The following is a 21,476-nucleotide window of genomic DNA, read 5'->3' as shown; positions in this document are numbered from 1 at the left end:
TTGCCTGGTATGGAGGGAAGGTCTTAAGAGGAAATGCTGAGGGAACTGAGATTGTTTTCATTGGAGAGAAGAAGGTTGAGAGGTGACTTAATTGAGACATATAAGATGATAGAGGGTTAGATAAGGTGGACAGTGAGACCCTTTTTCCTTGGATGGTGAAGGCTAACACAAGGGGACATAGCTTTAAACTGAGGGCTGATAGATTTAAGATGGATATTAGGGGTAGTTCTTCACTCAGAGTAGTAGTAGGGCATGGAATGGCCTGCCTGCAACAGTAGTACACTAGCTGACGGTAAGGCCATTTAAATGGGCACTGGACGTACTTATGGATAATAATGGAATGGTGTAGATTCGATGGGGATCAGATTATTTTCACAGGTCGGTGCAGCATCAAGGGTCAAAGGGCCTGTACTGCGCTGTAACGTTCTATGTTCTAAGGCTACCCATGGAGCTTCCTGCCTGACAATAACTGCTAGAGTGGCATGAAGGGGTAAGAGCAAAAGTCTACCCGATAGAAAACATGCAAAGCTAAGCGTGAAAGGTAGTGCAGTGGCACACAATGCACTGCTCCTGTAAAAGCTCAGCACACAAACTCCAAAGGCCATACAGCCTGTTTCTACACTAATGAATCTACACTAAACACAAGTTGCAGAATTTAAAATTTAAACTGCCATCTTTTCCTATTTTAAAATTACAGGTGTAAATGCAAATAATCACCATACTTACATTTAAATTGTGGCCCTTTTTAAAAAAAATTTTAACATCGCTTCACTTCAATTAGGAACCACTGGAGAGGATACAGACTGAAGATCTACTCCAAAAGACTGGTGTGTGACTCTTACAATTAATGCGTTACATGTCAGATGTTATCCCAAGGTTACCCTGACCTGTATGCTGCATGGATATGACTGCACACAAGGAGTGGAATATAATACCTTCCCTCGAGGTGGTTGGGAGCTGTGTGGAAAGATGAGCATTTTTTTGGTAAGGGAGAGGATACTAGGTGGGAACCCTGCAACTTTCCTGTTGCGTCCCTTGAGGCAGGAGTCCTTCCTTCTGAAACTGCCCAACTACATTTCCCAGGGTCAGAGAGCATTCCAAGGGCAGGTCAAGTTCCCAGTGGAAAAACAACAAATCTGGTATTTCCTCCCTACACCTTCCAATGTTCACCTTTTCAACCTTAAAATCCGTATAATTAACTTCTGATCCAAAATAACCATCAACACCACCACCAGCCTCCCTCCCTCCCCTCACCCGCCAACCAAAAGCCTGCTCTAGGTCAGCATTCACTTTGTTCCGATTATGCCTCTGCACAATGTTTGTGAACATTCCATATGTTGAAGGTGCTCTGCGAATGTTGTTGCTGCTGCTTTTGTAAGAACCTTTTATAAGTGCTGTTTTGGACCTGTGTTTCACGAATGTGAATTGATACATACCTTAAGTTTCCTCCTTTAAACAATTATAAGACATTCATTCATTAGTAAGTTACTGTTCTTTATATCAGTTATAAAAGTATAAAATATTTTCTATCAGTTAATGTCATTTCCTGGGCAAAATGCCATTATTTCATTAACTGATTTTTTTTGTTTCTTCCGATTTGCTTTTCATCCAAAACAGTTTTCACTTTGAAACATTCTCAGGCCTGCACTGTTTTGCTATTAACTGCACCATGGGTCCTTTGGGCTTTCCTGTGCATTGCTATAATAAGCAACAGAACAATGTGAGGTTTTGGGATCAAGGGTAAGGCTAGGTTGTTTTCTGAGTCATCAAGACTTCCAGTCCTGCATTATATTTCAGGGCAATTTAATGCTTAAGCTGTATACTCACATGTGCTAATGCCTCCCCAGTCAATCCTCTGGGTATTGTACAGGGTGGCACTTTCAGGACAGGAATCCCGAATAGCGTGGAATAGAGAGCAGGACAGGAGTTAGAGGACAGACGAAATAAAAGGAATGCCCTGAGGATGAGTGAGAAAAATGGTAAGGAGAGGTAATGCTAGAACAGTGTGAAGGGGAAAGGAGTGGGAGGGACTGGGCAAGACAGGAAAAGAGACAAGAGAAGGTGAGCGGTGAGAGAGAGAGCAAAAGAAAATACAGTGGTAGCTAAAACTATATGGAGGGGAGGAGAGCCAGTAAGAGAAGGAAAGGGGGTCGAAGAAGAATGAGGAGACCTGGAGAGATGGGAGAGCAGAAGGCAGAAAAGGGGGAGAGGGAAGGAGGAAGGGACTGGGTTAAAAGGAGAAAAGGGAATGGCCATGTTCAGGAAGAATTAGAGGCCAGGACAGTTAGAGGGAGGGACTTGGATGCAGAGGGAGAAAAGTGGAAGAAAGTAAGTGGACAGGGTTCAATCTGTATTCTGGTTGAAGTAGACTGGGCCCTGTCTCCTCACCCTGCCCTGTCAACCTCAAATAACCAAGGGTGCTACTTGGAGAAGGAGGGTCCACAGATAATTTGGCTGACCATATTAGGAGTTCCTGGGTGGAAAGCACTTCCTGCTGAAAACCTTCTTTGCCTTCTGTCCCTGGTCTCTCCTGCTGCTGCTCAGCTTGTCCTCATTAACCGAGGGAGGATTTGGAGGAAGCAAAGGGCAACAATGAACAGGGTGACAATAACCAACCTCTCCCCTTCTTCCAATCCCTCCTGTAAAGTGTACAAGGAGGAGGAAGAGTAGCACAGAACTCATTGCTTTCTAGGTGAAGTCAATCTTGTGTATTGACAAAATACCTCCAATCTTGTGTCTGAAAAGCTCTCTCCTGACACACCGTAATGAGTCAATTTCCAGTATGAAGGGCACAGTTAAAGCTCAGCAACATAGCTGGCTGTTATTAGAAGAGTTTGTTAAATGAAGTGCTACCCAACATAATGGTGTGTCCTTTAACTAAGTCTCTTTAATGACTGAAAACAGACATCACAAGTGACAAACAATCCCTCAATGATTCTTCAGGCAGTTGCTCCTAATGCAAACCTCAACCTCCTAATTAATGTGGCATCTTACACAGGCCAAAGCATCATTGTGGCTTATAATCCCATTTAAAACAAAAGGAACTAAAGTCTTCAGCAAAACTCAGCCCCTTCATGCCTATATTAACATGTTTAAACTATAGGCTGTTGCACTTATAAATATGATACAAATCCCTATTTACAGGGATTAAGTTTCTCTCTAATTCGTAACTCTCCTGATTGGAATTTTTAAAATCAAATTTTGGCCATGATACTAACAATATTAACATATGGCAGCCAAAGTAACCAAAGGAACCAACAAAACATTGTGTATCATCACACTGAGTGATGCTGCTAAACAAACTTGCCAACTACGACAGAACTGACTGCTTCAGTCTACTTGGATGTTTTCCCAGCTATTGGCTTCACAAACCGGATCTCCTGGCTTCTTGTGAGTGAGCAGTTACAAAAGGCGAAGCTAAACAACAATATCATGCATTTATTTAACACCTTCAACATGACAAGTAGTTTAATAAGTTTGAGGGAGCAGGAGGTTGATCCATGAATAATAGGAAGATGGAAAAGCATAACAGGAGATGGGAGAGAAGAAAACTGTGTAAGTTTAAAGCCAGTGCAGGGGGTTCTTCATAGAAAGTCTGGGCTAGTGGAATGTTCAACTGATCTCAAAATATAAGGGGCAGTGAAAGGAATTGGTTGAGAGTAGCTGAGACTGAATATGTCTGCCGATCCAGAGCTAAAGACGTGAAAATGCCTCCATGGTTGTTGGCTGACAAGTATGGTTACTGTGTTTGAAGCGATCCTCAGAATTTAATGAACAAAATGTCTGATGTGACCTGAAGCCAAGTACACTACAATGTAATTAGCACAAATGTATTGTGATTTTACTGAAAGGGTAACTACAAAACAGAACTGAACTTTCTTCAATGATGTCAATTATTATACTGACTGGGTAATAAAGAAAAAAAAACATTACAAAGGATTCTGCCTTTAGGAGAATTTTGGACTCAGAACTTGAGATGTATTTGTTGGGTGGCACGGTGGTTAGCACTGTTGCCTCACTGTGCCAGAGACCCGGGTTCAATTCCCGCCTCAGGCGACTGACTATGTGGAGTTTGCACATTATCCCCGTATCTGCATGGTTTCCTCCGGGTGCTCCGGTTTCCTCCCACAGTCCAAAGATGTGCAGGTCAGGTGAATTGGCCATGCTAAATTGTCTATAGTGTTAGGTAAGGGGTAAATGTAGGGGTCTGGGTGGGTTGCGCTTCGGCGGGTCGGTGTGGACTTGTTGGGCCGGAGGGCCTGTTTCCACACTATAAAGTAATCTAAAAATCTAATATTCAATATTTGAAGCCATTATTAATGGAAGTGTAACATAAATCTTACATCCTCCAGAGCTCCATACTGAAAAAGTTGAAGTGTTATACTTCCAACAACTGATGGTAGCTGTTACTTCGATGGGAACATGCAGTTACAGGGTATGTAATGTGTGATTGAATGAGTGAGTCAACATCTCGGAGTCTTCTGTCCAACTTTCAGCAGGAGACTGGAAAAACCTCCGTCAAAATTCCATATGTTTATTTTGAAGATCTAGTTGTCTGGGACTTCCATGAATAGTATTACCTGACAGTGCCTTTTGTGTTTCGAAGGACTGAAGCTGCAAAGCTCTGGGTCACACCAACTAGACTGATGCCATCAACCTCCACAATTAAATCATTCACTTGGATTCTGAAAAGAAAAAAAAGGAGGAAAATCAACATTTATTGGATATAAATAACTTCATGCTGTCTCTGCAGCAGCTATTTTGAAGACAGCGATTAAGTCTGCAAAATGTCACAGTCAAGCAGCAAACAACAATTTTGATGTTTTTTTTAGTTCAAATCACAACATGAATAGAAAGTGGCATTGCAAGATGAATAATTATTACAGAATACCCTGCAATCAATTCCTACTTTGAAATAAAAAATGGTTCTCATGGATTGGATGGAGCTCAGATTACATTTGCAGTTTTGTTAACTTCATAATCAACATGCTTGAATAAAATGTTCGTTTGCAATGAGAATTTAGATCATGGTACAAAGAGTTTATTCGGAACAGGATCTGATTAATTTGCTTCAAAATGTATGACATTCAAAAGGTGATGACTTTACACGGAAGTAGTTTTATGACAGAATAGGGCTTGATAAAAACTAAAGAACAGAGATTTTATCTTCAAATTCTAACAGTGATATATCATTATGACAACTTTACTACAAGTGAAAAGGAGGGGGGCAATCCTTTATTTCATATTATTCAAATAAACTAGGAAGCACCATGCATTTTCTATTAGGCAACGCACTTGACAGATTCACTACTGGATCTGACATACGCATAATACAGTATGACCCCAAATCCCGCTGCAGCAATGTTTATATTTGAAGGAGTAATGGAGGGCTAACTAAGGAATCTGGGAGGGGAATGTCATGAGGGGCATGGTTAGGGTAAATAGACCAGATCTTTTCCCTATGTTGGGGAGGGGGTCGGGAGTCCAGAACTAGAGGGGTCTAATGTGAGGGGGCAAAAATTTAAAAGGGATATAAGGAGCAACGTTTTCATATACAGGGTGGTGCATGTATGGAATGAGCTGTCAGAGGGAGTGGTGGAAACTGATACAATATTTAAAAGGCATCTGAATGGGTAATTGTATGTGAATAGGAAGGGTTTGGGGGATATGGGCAAAGTGCTGGCAAATGGGACGACATTAGTTTAGGATATCTGGTAGGCATGGATGAGTTGAGCCGAAGGGTCTGTTTCTGTGCTGTACAACTCTATTACTCTAATTCCAACACCAGTCTCAGGGTTATGCGTGAGCAAGGAATTCTAGTTGGCAATGTCAATCCACATGGTTTTGATTAATTAAAGCTCAGTGACTAATCTTAAGTGCTAAAACAGTTACTTAATAGTACTTCCAAATAAACCTGTTATACTTTTCATGACCTAAGCTGGTCATGTGTTAAACTGACTCCTTTACTTCAAGGTAAACTGGAATGTTTTACAGAGGGGTGGATGACTTTTGACAAAATCTTGCCAGAAATAAGCCCGTATGACCTGATGGGGATAGAGGTGCATCTCAAGACTTATTGAACACAAGGTGCAAGTTTTAATACCCAGACACAAAAGTAGGCAGTTGCTTTTGCTAAGTACAGATGCACAGATTCTCAGAGTCAGCCATGGTTAAAACTCCCCTCTCCGTGGATGGTCTCACTTCTGGAGTTCTGCATGCTGGGCATTCTTAGTCAAACTTCATTATCCAGTTCAAAAGCTCAAAATAGTGCGATGATAATTTTGAGGGATTAAGGGTTCCAAAAAGCAGAGACGTGAATTATGCGGAGTTCCTCAGAGGTTCTTCCTCTCAGCTGCAGTTACTCGCAGAAGGTAGAATACTCACACCTTCACTGACTTGTTTGCAAACTCTTGGAGGGTCTGCAAACTCCAGGGTCATTACTGTAAACAATAGCATTGATTCCATACATTGCTGGAACATTTGACTGAAACCTCAGCAGCACACCTCGATACTGAAAGTGTTAACTTCTGCTTTTATGCACAAGTGCTCCTTGACACATGAATAGATCTTATTTATTATTTATTACAGTGTTAATTATGCATGTGTAACACTGAGCCAAATTTAAAGGGTGTGAATATTCTTGTCTGACTTCAGGCATGACCCTGATCACAACGTAACTTAATCAATTGAGAGCCTAACTTTTACAATTCCACGTCACTGTTTAATGGAAAAGGCAACTTTGACTTTCGGAAAATACATTAGAATTTTATTAGCATTTTAGTACACCTATAAATAGAGTTAAAGAGAATGAGGGTAAATACTGATTCTCAGGAGGGTTTCAGAACAAAAATTATGTGTTAAAATACTTATTTGAACAAAGAGATGAAAACCATTGGATGAGAAAAATATGAAGTGACCTGTTCCAATAACTCATGAGCAGCAGTCACTGAGGGACTTTAAGAAGTAGGTCGCATGCTGGGCATTGCTTATTTGACAGAATCTCACAGCTACAAATCAGGGCTTGAATGATTCATCTTATCATAAATACTGATTATAGCTTGAGTAAAAATTCAAACCAAGTTCGGAACTCCTCTGATCAGAAACATTTAACAATAGCGTGCGCGTGACAGTCCCTCAAAGCAGGCATGGCAAGAACGTGCGTGGAGATTTTTAACATGGTGAGGTACTGAGTTGGATTATCAGCTATAATCATATTGAATAGTGGAGCAAGCCCAATAGGCCAAATGGCCTACTCCAGCTCCTATTTTCCACGTTTCAATGTGGCTGATCACTCTTACTGCTTATACGCATATCAGAAGGCTTTACAGACTGAAACAACCTGTTGGGTTGCACTTCAACACATATCCCATGGTCATCAAGAGGAGACTTTATCCTGGACTTTCTAGTCCAGAGGCAGGGATGTGACCACTGCATCACAAGACATCAACCTCTTAACTGATAGTTTATTCTCTCGAGAAAACACTGATCTTGACTAAAATTACAAAAGCAGAGGAGCCAGCATTAACACATTTTTCTTGGCCGTTTTATTTCTCAGAGATAAGTTACACTTACAATCATGTGGATGCAGCCTATTCTAATCTGCAAGATCTGAGTGAGGTAATTTTCATGTATGGGGCACCATGGGGCCAGGATGTTCACTATGCCTCTCCTGTGAGCTTGTGCTCCAGAGGAGTTTGATTTTATAATCGGTTTGAATGTAATTTGGAACTGGAAGCTTCTGGTCTATTTGTGCTACTTAGGAGCAGGTTATTTGAGTGGTGGAAAATTGGGCAGATATGTCACTTCTTAAAGGGGTTGGGGGGGGGGGTGACATTCTCCTTGTTGGCATGTGGAAACTCAATTCTGGATAAATGAATAAAATGTTGATGGGTTATAACTTTTGGATAAAGAAGGCAAAACACAGTGGCACAGTGGTTAGCACTGCTGCCTCACAGCGCCAGAGACCTGGGTTCAATTCCCGCCTCAAGCAACTGACTGTGTGGAGTTTGCACATTCTCCCCGTGTCTGCGTGGGTTTCCTCCGGGTGCTCCGGTTTCCTCCCACAATCCAAAAATGTGCAGGTTAGGTGAATTGATCATGCTAAATTGCATGGGGAAGGGGTAAATGTAGGGGAATAGGTCTTGGTGGGTTGCTCTTCGCCGGCCAGTGTGGACTTGTTGGGCTGAAGGGCCTGTTTCCACACTGAAAGTAAGTAAAAGTAATCTAATACCAAATCTCAAGGAGTGAAGTTTACGATTAGCATTGGCTGCCTTTGATCAATGCAATCAGTTTAAGATGGAAATCTGGAAGAGACTTCAGGTTTCTCGAATAACAAATAATTCAATCACTATTTGCAAATATCTTCAGTCACTGCCGTGCCCTCACTTACAGCTGCACAATAAACTGCTACTAATATTTTTGCAAACTAACTTTCATTTCCCTATTTACCAAACTCACAAATGTTAAGAAAGGAAATTGAATTATCAGTTCCAACAGAGCAGTACTGAGGAAGTAAGGTGAATGCATCCTTCCATGCTGGACAAGACTATAAAAGTCCAGGAATGCATGTGAAGGGCACAAATATTAACATTGCGAAGAAATTGAATCTATCAAACCACTGTGCAAAACCAGTTATCTAGCGGAACGACAACGCTGTATGTTTGGGCACGTCAAATACAATGGTGTATATTGTTATGTTTCTCTGCTTTGACTTCTAAAACAGAACATAGCATTGCCCTGAGCTACCTATGGCTATTTCACATTGCACTTCAGTAAAAAGCTGATTGCAGAGGAAAGCAGCCCTGAAATAAAAGGCATTTTTAAAAACAGGGTAGAAGTTCATCAGTGATGTTGTTCACACATAAAACAATGTTCATCTTTGATTGGAATTTAAACCAACTGGACAAAACAAAATGATCAAAGAACGCAGTTGAATAGTTAGAAAATGAAATACTAAATAATGATCATCTTTGTTTCAGTAGGCAAGAAACATCCAGCTTTTCTGTCAGGAATGTATTTATAGCCAGCTGCTGCTTTTTTCAACAGTTCCCTTCAATAACCACAACCTGAGACACAATACATGTGTTTCTAGCTGCATGGAAGATCCTTTTAGCTGTGACATAGACAAATGCCTTCATGGAGCTGTCTTAAAAGTGCAAATGCTGGACTACATTAAGATCCACCAACAACTCATTTTCACACCCCGTTGCTTCTCCAGTTCAAAACCACTAAATTATTCAAAACGCAGCCTGTCTTTCACACGTGTTTTCCATTATAACTGTACTGAAAATTTTATCTATTCATTACATCTTAACAAAGGATATAACTTCCCATACAAAAGAAAGCTCAATGATTCACCCAGATTGGCAGCCATAATTTGATCTTTAAGATTTAGTGAAAAGACAGTAGAATACGTTTCAAAGCCGAGATAACTCAAACAAAATTGTGAGCTGGTTTTGGAAAACTACAACTGAAATATAATTTTGGTATGAAAATGGTGACTGCTGCTAAAGCTGATAGCACTGAGCTACTGCACTGAAGAATACTGCTTTCCATTCAGATATGAACAGCGAGTATTTTCAGTCCTTCATGGAATGTATTCCATATTATTGCAGCAAAATAACAAAAGGATTATGGGCGACTGTCTGGTTACATCAATGATTTGTGACATGCTCCATAATAGGATAACCTACCTTGCAACTTCTCTTTGCACAGAATTCATGCCATTTGTAAACCCAGTCACTCTAACCACAAGCAAAAGTGTTGTAACATCAGCAAAGGGTGCAGCAATATCATGGAATTTTGACACATAAATTATTGCATAATCAGGCTCATGCAAGGCTAGCAATCCCTGGAGCGTCGGAGGCTGAGGGTGACCTTATAGAAGTTTATAAAATCATCAGGGACATGGATAGGATAAATAGACAAAGTCTTTTCCCTGGGTTGGAGGAGTTTCAGAACCAGAGGGCATAGGCTTAGGGTGAGAGGGGAAAGATATAAAAGAGACCTAAGAGGCAATTTTTTCACTCAGAGGGTGGTACGTGTATGGAATGAGCTGCCAGAGGAAATGGTGGAGGCTAGTACAGTTGCAACATTTAAAAGGCATTTGGATGGGTATATGAATAGGAAGGGTTTGGAGAGATATGGGCCAGGTGCTGGTAGGTGGGATTAGATTGGGTTGGAATATCTGGCCAGCGTGGACGAGTTGGACCGAAGGGTCTGTTTCCATGCTGTACATCTCTATGACTCTATGACTCTATGACTGTAATTCATGTTTCTTTCATGAAACTAGAATAGAATAACCTTTATTGTATTTTAATAAGCAAATAGTTATGATTTCAATCCAAGTAGAAATCTGAGTCTCACCAACTGAACTTTCACTTGAATAGCAGTTTTTAATCTTGAGGCATTTCTGGCTTTATCCTCTAGCCTTCACTAATTATTTGGTAAATATTTAGCATTTCCAATGCTGCATACAAATTCCATTGCAAGCTGACAATATCTGATGATGAAATATGTCAATTTAGGGCCAAACTTGGTCTTTACCAAAACTGATAGCCAAACATTAGCATCTCTTGCTTTACATTTGCACAGATATGATATTATTTAGGTACATAGTGTTCTTGAATATTGTAAATAACTTTAATTCTCGTTAAAACATAACAAGCCGTACCTGCCATCCCTGTGAGCTGCTCCCCCTTCAGTTACTGTCTTCACAAATATTCCAAGCTTTTCCAAGCCCATATCAGCTCCAGCTCCCATACCAATGATACTGATACCCAGGCCATCACCATCTATAGTCAGAAAGAAAGGTTAATCTCAGTTTTGGAATTAATTTACATACATAGCACTTTCAGCAGAATGAAATATCCCAAGCTTCATTAAGTAGAGAGAAGCATAAGGAACATATACTAAGCAGAAGTTATGAGGAGATTTTAGGACGATGATTGATGGCATTGTCAAGTACATCAGATTTTATGGGATATTTGAAGGTGGAGAAACATCTGGCAGGGCGGAAAGCAGAGGAAACTAACTCCAGAACAATGGAAATATTATTGAAGTGTAATGCTGTGATGGATGAAATGCGTGGAGGTGGGGAATGGGTGCACTGTAGAGCCAGATTAGGGAAATGAAAGGTGACTGCATGTGTGGAGTTTGCACATTCTCCTCATGTCTGTGCGGGTTTCTGCAGGGTGCTGCAATTTGCTTCCATAGACCAAACATGTGCAATTTAGGTGGATTGGCCATGCTAAATTGCCCATAGTCACCAGGAATGTGTAGGCTAGGTGAATTGGCCATTGCAAATGCAGGGCTACAAAGAAAGGGAAGGGGAAGTGTGTCTGGGTGGGATGCTCTTGATGGGCCGAATGGCCTGCTTCCACATTGTAGGCATTCTATGAGAAACTAAGGAATAATACTGAAGTTAGCTGACACAGTCCTTATATTCTGTGTGGCTTCCTCCCTTACTGTAACCTTCTATGATTCAATGAGTAAGATGAAATGAATTCACAAATTTTTGTAGGCAAGATTTTGCTGTAGGATAGGTGAACAAATACAGTAGAAAAAGATTATAAGATGCATGGAATAGAACTTGAATGAGATAGAGTTTATGTCAAATGGAGCTTGGATATTGGAAAAGCTGAGCTTAGAGGTGATGAAAGCATGAGTAAATGTTTCAGAAGCAACGGGTGGAGGGTAGGGGGGTTAATGTTCAAGCACAGTTGAGCTCTGTTACATGTAAAAGACGGAGACATTGACAACAAATCTAGTGTGAGATTTGAAGATTTGTTCAGGGTCAAGCAAGATGCTGATATTGCATTCTGTATTGGCCCATACTGACAGATACCAATAAAAGGCTGCAATTCATTGACAAATTAGGGATAAACTGCAATGACAGAAGAGAAACTGCCAGAAAAGTGCATTTGCTGTGTGGGAGCACTAAACAATGAAACCATGATGGGGTAACAGCATGGAAAACAGTCACTAGAGATGATAAGCTGAAAAGTACAGGGTGGTTAACAGTTCGTGCTGTACCATAGACTAACATCGATTCTCCATTAAACTTCTCATCAGTGTCTCTCAATTTGCATAGGTTTTGTCAAATATTACATAAAAATAAAAAAAAGAACAAATGACTTTAAAATGAGAAACAAATTGCATCTCTAAGCTCTGTTGCCTTCATGCTCTATCCTCTAAACCCTTTGCATCTTAAAAAAATACATTTTGTCTCATTTCTCTGTGTGACACATAATATAACATACACATATATGAAATACATATAAATTTCTCTAATCTTTGGAATTTTCTGTGAAAAATATTAGATCACGCTAATACCATTTAAACATTTTGTGAATACATGTTAAAAAAAATTACTTAATGTTGAAACAGATTACTGTTTATGAATTTCCACAACTATTTCTGCAATTTTACCAGTGTTATTAAACGTTGGTGGAAATGGTACAATATGTCATCTGCTGATCAGCAGTATTATGCTAGTAACTTCACGTGTCCATCTAGTCCCTGACATATTAATCATTTTCACAGCCTGAGAACAAGACACCAGAATTAGAATGAAAGTACTGCAGATGTTGGAAATCAGAAATAAAAACAGGAAGTGTTGGAGAAACACAACATGTCTTGCAGTATCTCTACAAAAAGTGGGAGTGCTTTGCAACATTATAACCTGCCTTAAAACTTTATATCTTCAAAACAAGTAGATATGAAATTAGATTAATATTTTGGAGCACAGCTATAACTTACCCTTTTCAAGTTCCACAGGAAAGAGATCCAGCCTTTCCACACGTTTTTCTAGTTCATACTCTGCTGATGCTGCCATGGGATCCACATCATCGTTTCGTCTGTCATAGTCCTCATTGGAATAAGTAGTGAATACCTGGCAGAACAACAGTGATACCTTTTAATAATAAAACAATTGATGAAAAGTACTCCCATATGATTAGCTTGAACCTGAGTTTGTCAAATAACTGATATTCGAATAATCAAAAGGCAACAGAAATTATACTCGCATGGATGGTTGGGTATTCAAAGGTCTTAACTCTCTCACAGATAAAGCTTTTCCCTTCACACCTTAAACATATCTTCATGCTTCAGTACCTCATACATCGAGTTAAGTTATACTCAGGCCTACTTGCAAAATGTGCCGCAAGTATTTTCTGAAAGAAAATGTTCACGGTCCTCAGTTTGTTTAAAGAGCCTAAGAGAATGGTCTGTCTTTCAGTGTCATTTCTAACAACCTGATATCCACTTAGAAATAAAACCAGATTTAAGTGAAGTGGAAGCAAGGTTGGGTAGGCTTCAATGCACATACATAGCAGCCCCACTCAATAAACAGAAGTTAGAGAAGAGTGTTATGATTCATCTTGTGAAATGAAAATCCGACTCCCAGTTTTACATGAAATCACTTTTAGAAATGTGTTGAAAAATATACTACTCTTAAAAAAAAATTACAAAACACATTTGCAATTACACAATACCTTTTACAAGACACTGCAAAGGACTCGACAGCCAATGAAGCAAAGCCAATGCAGCAAATGTAATAAACCTTATAGCCACTTTGCTCATAGTAAGGTTCCACAAACCAGCAAAATGATAATGTCCAAAAGTGACCAATAATAACCTGCCTTGGATTTGCTGATTGAGGATTAAATGTTGGTTATAGCAACAGGGCTCCCTTCCCTCATTTCTTCAACATAATACCACTGGATTTTTATATCTACCAGGAGGCCAGCAGGTCATTGGTTTAACATTTTTAAAAAAACCTCTGGCAGTGAAGCATTCCCTTAGCCATGTATAGATTGCAAAGCCTGGATAACATGTGTAAGTCTCTGTTAGACTTGAATTAACAAACTCCTAGCTCAGAAGTGAGAATGGCACAAACGATCCAAGACAGAAAAGGCTAACAGCCATGATTTGATTGCCAACTGAAATTGATCTTCAGTCCAGTCCTTGTCCACCTTTCATGGCATTAATCAGAAATTATTAATTAAAAGAAACAAATTTTCAAACCCTTGCTTCCTAAATTTATTTAAGTAGTAATTGCATTTCTAAATATGTAATTTGCATTGAATAATACCCAGAAAAGATGAAATGGAGACAATGGATACCTAAAGTAAATGACAGACATGGTGTAAAAAAAGCACTGATACAATTTCTAATGATGCAGGGTTATTGCCACTATCTCTGATCCAGGATACCTGGCTTCAAGTCCCACCTGCTCCAGAGGAGTGTGATAATATTTTTAAAGACAAATGATCAAACAAAAAGAGTGAGTACATAGGCACACAAATAGGTGGAAATATCAGATCGTATTCATTTATGGTAAATGCTTACTGCGGATGGAATGTTAAAATCACATTATTGCAAAATTATCAGAGGTTATGAAAATTCTCACAAAAGGCTAATTTCTTGATTTCAAGAAACAGCATAACTTGAGGTTTTTGACTCCATTGTTGAGTCATAATTGGGAGAAATAACATATCCAACAATGTCACATAGTTCACATAAACCAGGCTTATATATTTACTTCAGTGTGATACAACATCTTATGAGCATTATTGATAAGTTTTGTTCCATCATGATAACATGTAGAATGTAAACTTAAGGTCAAAGGAAAATAAGGTTGTGCTCATACCCTGAGGTGCAGAGAGGTGAAAGGAAATGCAAAGGGAACATAAACACCATCATAAACCAATCAGGCTGATGCAGTCTCTTCTGCCACTGAAGATTCTCTATAACTTCATTTAGCACTCCATACTGCCTCAAACTTTCAGGAAGTAGCTGTGAAATTCGCATTTGTATTACATTGAGATCTGATCAGTCAACAGATGCAGTTGGAGGAATATGTATGTGAACTAATTATTAAGATTTCACTGCATTATTGCCGCCTGTATGGTTTTCCATAAAACCAGTAAAGTGTTAGAAATTGTTGTTGGCCTCCTGGTTAATTAGTCTAACTAGTGGCTAAATGCAGCCACCACTTCTTTCACATAATGTCCAATTGGCCACTTAAACTGATTGGGGTTATTTGCACCTTGCTATTTTACTTAGTATTTGCATAAATTTGTTTCAAGTTTTTACATGCATAGATGGTTTTCTTTTGTGTCACTGTTGTTGCAGAGTACTTACGATGAGAAGGTTACCATGGTTACATCCACGAGTCTATCTATGAAAAATTGCTGGTCGCAGTTTACTGAGCCTCCTTTAATTTGAACTCCTGATGTTCATGATGGGGGAAAATTAGGATGAAATTCCTACTGGCTGAAAACTGGGAGAGGGAACAGAGCTCCTTTCAGGATGGAATGTTTATGTCTGTAACAAATGTTCCACTGTGTTGTATATTGGAATATGGAAGAGACAGCTAAAATACTGAGGTCACTCATCCACCAGTAGATGCACATAACACATTGTATTCCAGAAATTCAAGATTTTTAGCACAGACATTTGCAATTCTATCGCCAACACTACTGCTAAGACTTAGTCAGATGTAATACACAACTGAGTACAGGTTGCTCTGCTACAAAGCGCATTTCGTTAGCGCAATTGACAAGTCGGACACTGTTTTTAAAGTGCAAACTTTTAAAACGTGTGTTGGCTGTTACATGATTACATCGCCAACACGAAGCGCTGTTTCGAAAGCATGATTTTTCTACAATATGGGATTGCACAAGAACGCAACCATTGCATTATAGAAGAACTACCCGTATATTAAGAGCTATGTTGATTTCTGAAAAAACATTAATACATTAAGATTATGAAGAATTAGATTGTATTTGTGTTGAACTATCTCTAAATTCCACTCTGGGATTAGAGATCTGATGCAGGAGGTCAGGATTACAGGGTTCCTAATCACTGGGTGTTGCCCAGATAGACACACTGAACTGACGAGGTCACCTTGGCCTTCACCTACTGATGTTGTCATGAGGCTTTGCCCGGCTTGCAAAACGGGGCTGAACGCAGTTAATGTGTAAAAGTAGACTGGCAGAGGGCCACAGTCTTTTTATATTCCAAGTACCCACGCATCTCCTTGGAGTGGATAGACTGATTGCCCACTGTAACACCCCAAAAAAGCCAAAACTAGACAGCTACAGCAAGTGTGGGTTGGGAAACTGAGCAACATCTGAGTTTAATAAACTTGACTTGACTGAAAGCCTCCAGTTTTCATTTGGGTTGAATTCCCTCTTTAATCTGTCTTTGTGGAATTTTAGTACTAAACCAGCGACCTCTGGCATGATGTATCAGGTTTTCAGTACATGTTCCTAATAAGTTATATGCACCTGAGATATCTGGCATAAAATAATCTTGGCATTAATGGCTCCACCACTCAGATATCAACATAAAATAATTATTTCCAAAACACAAGTAATATGATTCTAGCTGATGGTACTACTGGACAGATCCCAGCATAGACCCGATATTTAACTTTTGTAGATGGTTCATGAGGTGTTTAGTCATCGAAACACATTGACATGAGGCTGCAAATGTTCTTCAACAACAGAATATAAGTTCATTATGACAAAGAAAAAGAAAAGGCATCTACATGACAGAAAGAGCTTCACTCAAACAGCAGAGTTTCTACCTGTTCTCATCACTATCCTTTCATTGATAATCAATTCCAAAGAAATTTCACTCCTATCTTAATTTTTAAAGTTTTAATTCAACCAACTCTTTCCAATTCCTTTTCCTTTAATCATTGAGACAGTGTATGATTCCTTGCTGATGTGAATGACATGAATCTTTCACAAATCTACACTTTTTCCTTTCCTATGGGGAGAGTTTCTTCCCTCCCACTGCTAGAAATAACAAATACTGGATTGCTTTTTTATACACTAACCTAACACTAGCTTCAGCTATTGAAACAACGATTCAATTTCAAACTGGTATTCAGCAAGTGAACGTGGCTCAGAGATTTTTGTACTGTCCTTCTGTGACATCAAACATGAATGTGCCCATATCCGTGATGCAAGTAAGTTCTGGATTTTCAATTTCCATTTTGACTGAGGACACTGCAATTGCATCTTCAGCCCTTGTATTGGCACCTTCCATGTACTTTGCTTTTGCTCTCTGCACACACTCCTGCTCGATAACGCCTGCTTCTGTTTCCATATGCACATGTGAGGATGCCAGATTCCTGAGCTAGCTTTGGAGCTAGCATGAGCTCAATCTGGATCATGACTGCAAAGAGGAACTTTCCCACAACCTGAAATATTACTGTCCCTTTACTCCTGCATGCTGTCTGGATATGATCGAATTTGCCTAAAAATGAGGCCATTTAAATATTTGGTGACTATCATGGCAAGAGTAGCATCTACATTTCTGACTCTGGGATCATGAACTTGGCATGAAAATCCAGTCAATATTCCCTGTTGGCTCAGGAAACGAATTCCCTTGCAATTTGCAGAAATATTTTCTGTGATAATCGATGGCTATACCCGCATTGCAGACTTCCTTCCACATCAGCTTATTGCCTTCACTCAAAATCTCAGCCTTTTATTGTCCTTCTGCAGGCAACTATTTACTGAACCAACTTCATTTAAAGCTCCCAACATTACTTCTTGTCAAATATTGATTGTTTAAAAAATATATGCAAATGTTCAGGAAAAAAAATTGAAAATCCTATTGTACATTCAGTCACATAAAAGCTTGGATGTGACAACAGTTAAAAAAATGCAATCCAACTAAAGGAGTGTTGATGCTGGATTACTCATTATATTTGGGAAATTATACACGTACTCCATTTTACATTTCAATGTTTTAGTTTCTTTTTTAATTGATGAAGGAGTGTAGTTTATTTTAAGACCTGAGTAGAATGTTATTTGTCTTCTTTACTATTTTCTGTTTAGAAAGGCGTAAATAAAGTTATTTCAGTAAAGCTTGTTTCTGGGAAGCCTGAAGGTGTAGTTTTCTCAGAGCACTTTAAAACAGGAGTTTTCCTCACACCTTGTTTCGGTTTGTCACGGACTCATTAATGGAGACTGACTGATATTCTTCATAGACACCACTTCATCATTAAATCATATGGTTAACAGGAGCAGAGAAAGTGAATTAGATGGACCTTCTTGAGCTGAATATTACCATCTTTGACAAAGTATGATTTTATTTTGAATATTATGAAGTTTTCTCTTTGGCAGGCCGAGCATGCGTTCTTGTGCCATCCTAAGAATAAGAGGGTGGTTATGGTCGGGGATTTTAACTTTCCAAACATAGACTGGGACGGCCATAGTGTTAAGGGCTTAGATGGAGAGGAATTTATTAAGTGCGTACAAAAAAATTTTCTGATTCAGTATGTGGATGGACCTACTAAAGACGGTGCAAAACTTGACCTACTTTTGGGAAATAAGGCAGGGCGGGTGACTGAGGTGTCAGTGCGGGAGCACTTTGGGGCCAGTGACCATAATTCTATTAGTTTTAAAATAGTGATGGAAAAGGATAGACCAGATCTAAAAGTTGAAGTTCTAAATCGGAGGAAGGCCAATTTTGACAGAATTAGGCAAGAACTTTCAAAACCTGATTGGGCGCAGATGTTTGCAGGTAAAGAGACAGCTGGAAAATGGGAAGCCTTATGAGGTGAGATAACGAGAGTCCAGAGAAAGTATATTCCTGTTAGGGTGAAAGGGAAGGCTGTAGGGATAGGGAATGCTGGATGACTAAAGAAATTGAGGGTTTGGTTAAGAAAAAGGAAGAAGCATATGTCAGGTATAGACAGGATAGATCAAATTAATCCAAGGAATATAAAGGCAGTAGGAGTATACTTAAGAGAGAAATCAGGAGGACAAAAAGGGGAAAATAGAATTAAAGGAGAATCCTAAGGATTTTTACATATACATTAAGGACAAAAGGGTAACTAGGGAGAGAATAGGGCCCCTCAAAGATCAGCAAGGGCAGCCTTTGTGTGGAGCCACAGGAGATGGGGCAGATACTAAATGAGTATTTTGCATCAGTATTTACTGTGGAAAAGGACATGGAAAATATAGACTGTAGGGAAATAGATGGTGACATCTTGAAAAATGTCCATATTGCAGAAGAAGTGCTAGATGTCTTGAAACGCATAAAACTGGCTAAATTCCCAGGACCTGATCAGGTATACCCTAGAACTCTGTGGGAAGCTAGAGAAATGATTGCTGGGCCTCTTGCTGAGATATTTGTATCATCGATAGTCACAGGTGAGGTGCTGGAAGACTGGAAGTTGGTTAATGTCGTGCCACTGTCTAAGAAAGGTGGTAAGGACGAGCCAGGGAACTATAGACCAGTGAGCCTGATGTTGGTGGTGGGCAAGTTGTTGGAGGGAATCCTGAGGGACAGGATGTACATGTATTTGGAAAGGCAAGGACTGATTCAGGATAGTCAACATAGCTTTGTGCATGGGAAATCATGTCTCACAAACTTGATTGAGGTTTTTGAAGAAGTAACAAAGATGAGGGCAGAGCGGTAGATCTGATCTTTGTGGATTTCAGTGAGGCGTTCGACAAGGTTCCCCATGGGAGACTGGTGAGCAAGGTTAGATCTCATGGAATACAGGGAGAACTCTCCATTTGGATACAGAACTGGCTCAAAGGTAGAAAGCAAAGGGTGATCAGTGGAGTGCCACAAGGGTCGGTGCTGGGTTTACTACTTTTCATCATTCATATAAATGATTTTGATGTGAGCATAAAAGGTATAGTTAGTAAGTTTGCAGATGACACAAAAATTGGAGGTGTATGGATAGTGAAGAAGGTTACCTCAAATTACAATGGGATATTGATCAGATGAGCCAATGGGCTGAGGAGTGGCAGATGGAGTTGAATTTAGATAAATGTGAGGTGCTGCATTTTGGGAAAGCAAATCTTAGCAGGATTTATACAATTAATGGTAAGGACCTAGGGAGTGATGCTGAACAAAGAGACCTTGGAGAGCAGGTTCATAGTTCCTTGAAAGTGGAGTCGCAGATAGATAGGATAGTGAAGAAGGCGTTTGGTATGCTTTCCTTTATTGGTCAGAGTATTGATTACAGAAGTTGGGAGGTCATGTTGCAGCTGTACAGGACATTGGTTAAGCTACTGTTAGAATTTTGCGTGCAATTCTGGTCTCCTTCCTTGTGAACCTTGAAAGGGTTCAGAAAAGATTTACAAGGATGTTACTAGAGTTCGAGGATTTGAGCTATAGGGAGAGGCTGAACAGGCTGAATCTGTTTTCCCTGGAGCGTCGAAGGCTGAGGTTTACAAAATTATGAGGGGCATGGATAGGATAATTAGACAAAGTCTTTTCCCTGGGGTGGGGGAGTCCAGAACTTGAGGGCATAGGTTTAGGGCGAGTGGGGAAAGATATAGACTACTTACAGTGTGGAGTCCAACAAGTCCACACTGACCCACCGAAGCGCAGCCCATCCAGACCCATTCCCCTGCATTTACTCCTTCACTTAACACTACGGGCAATTTAGCATGGCCAATTCACCGAACCTGCACATTTTTGGATTGTGGGAGGAAACTGGAGCACCCAGAGGAAACCCACGCAGACATGGGGAGAATGTGCAAACTCCACACAGAGAGTCACCTGAGGCGGGAATTGAACCCGGGTCTCTGGCGCTGTGAGGCAGCAGTGCTAACCAGTGTGCCATCATGGTGACCTAAGGGGCAATCTTTTCACATAGAGGGTGGTGCGTGTATGGAATGAGCTGCCTGAGGAAGTGGTGGAGGCTGGTACAATTGCAACATTTCAAAGGCATTTGGATGAATATATGAATAGGAAAGGTTTGGAGGGATATGGGCCGGGTGCTGGCAAGTGGGACTAGATTGGGTTGGGATATCTGATCAGCATGGACGAGTTGGACTGAAGGGTCTGTTTCCGCGCTGTAAATCTCTATAGCTCTCAAACTCGCCTCATTAACCAACCTACATGCCCCTATAGTGCCCATCTCGCCAGAAGCTGGTGGATGGTATGATGCAGAGGATGACGTCCACTTCCTCCAGGGACCAGAAGAGGAGGTCACACCATCAGAAGCTGCCGACTTGGTCTACTGTTGGCACAAGGTCAATGCAGTCTCAGCCATCAGGAGCAACTTCCTGTCGTGTACAAGGTATGTGCCACCATCTTCCCTCTACTGTGTCAAAACCATCAACTCTGCTTCTACCACCAGTTTCCACCAGGCTCATGCTCCATCACTATATCTGTTCCCTTCAACATTTTCCCACACAAATTGCCCACACCACTTAGCCTGCATGCCCTCTGTGCTGCCTACCCACTCACTCTGGAGTCCTCACCAACCTTCTCCACCTGCACCACTACAAACAGCCATGTCACTTACTTTCATTTCACTCGATTCTCCCACGTCACTCATTCCAGGGGAAATCAGCACACAATAGGGCAGCAAAAGCCAAGACTCACTTTGAGGAGATCCTCCTGACACTATCACCCTGAGCAGCTGAATGTCCGAGCGCCAAGTCCCTCGACTGTATCAGAGGCTGCACTTGACCTATTGTGGCAGG

General features: G+C 40.3%; 1 protein-coding gene across 5 annotated transcripts in view; it reads right to left on the bottom strand.

Annotated features, from left to right (window-relative positions):
* Positions 1 to 21,476, bottom strand: part of LOC140465833 (neurabin-2-like) — a 222,517-nt gene that overhangs the window by 67,899 nt on the left and 133,142 nt on the right. For all 5 annotated transcript variants that reach the window (XM_072561666.1, XM_072561662.1, XM_072561663.1 and 2 more), the window contains exons 3-5: positions 12,760 to 12,892; positions 10,673 to 10,793; positions 4,581 to 4,685 (exon numbers count right to left, since the gene is read on the bottom strand). In XM_072561666.1, the coding sequence (XP_072417767.1) occupies positions 4,581 to 4,685; positions 10,673 to 10,793; positions 12,760 to 12,892 (359 nt within the window). The remainder of the gene's footprint in view (positions 1 to 4,580; positions 4,686 to 10,672; positions 10,794 to 12,759; positions 12,893 to 21,476) is intronic.

This window comes from Chiloscyllium punctatum, chromosome 42 (assembly GCF_047496795.1).
Source record: "Chiloscyllium punctatum isolate Juve2018m chromosome 42, sChiPun1.3, whole genome shotgun sequence".
Lineage (NCBI taxonomy): Eukaryota > Metazoa > Chordata > Chondrichthyes > Orectolobiformes > Hemiscylliidae > Chiloscyllium > Chiloscyllium punctatum.
The sequence above is the reverse complement of the archived record's forward strand: the minus strand, read 5'-3'. Positions and strand labels throughout refer to the sequence as shown.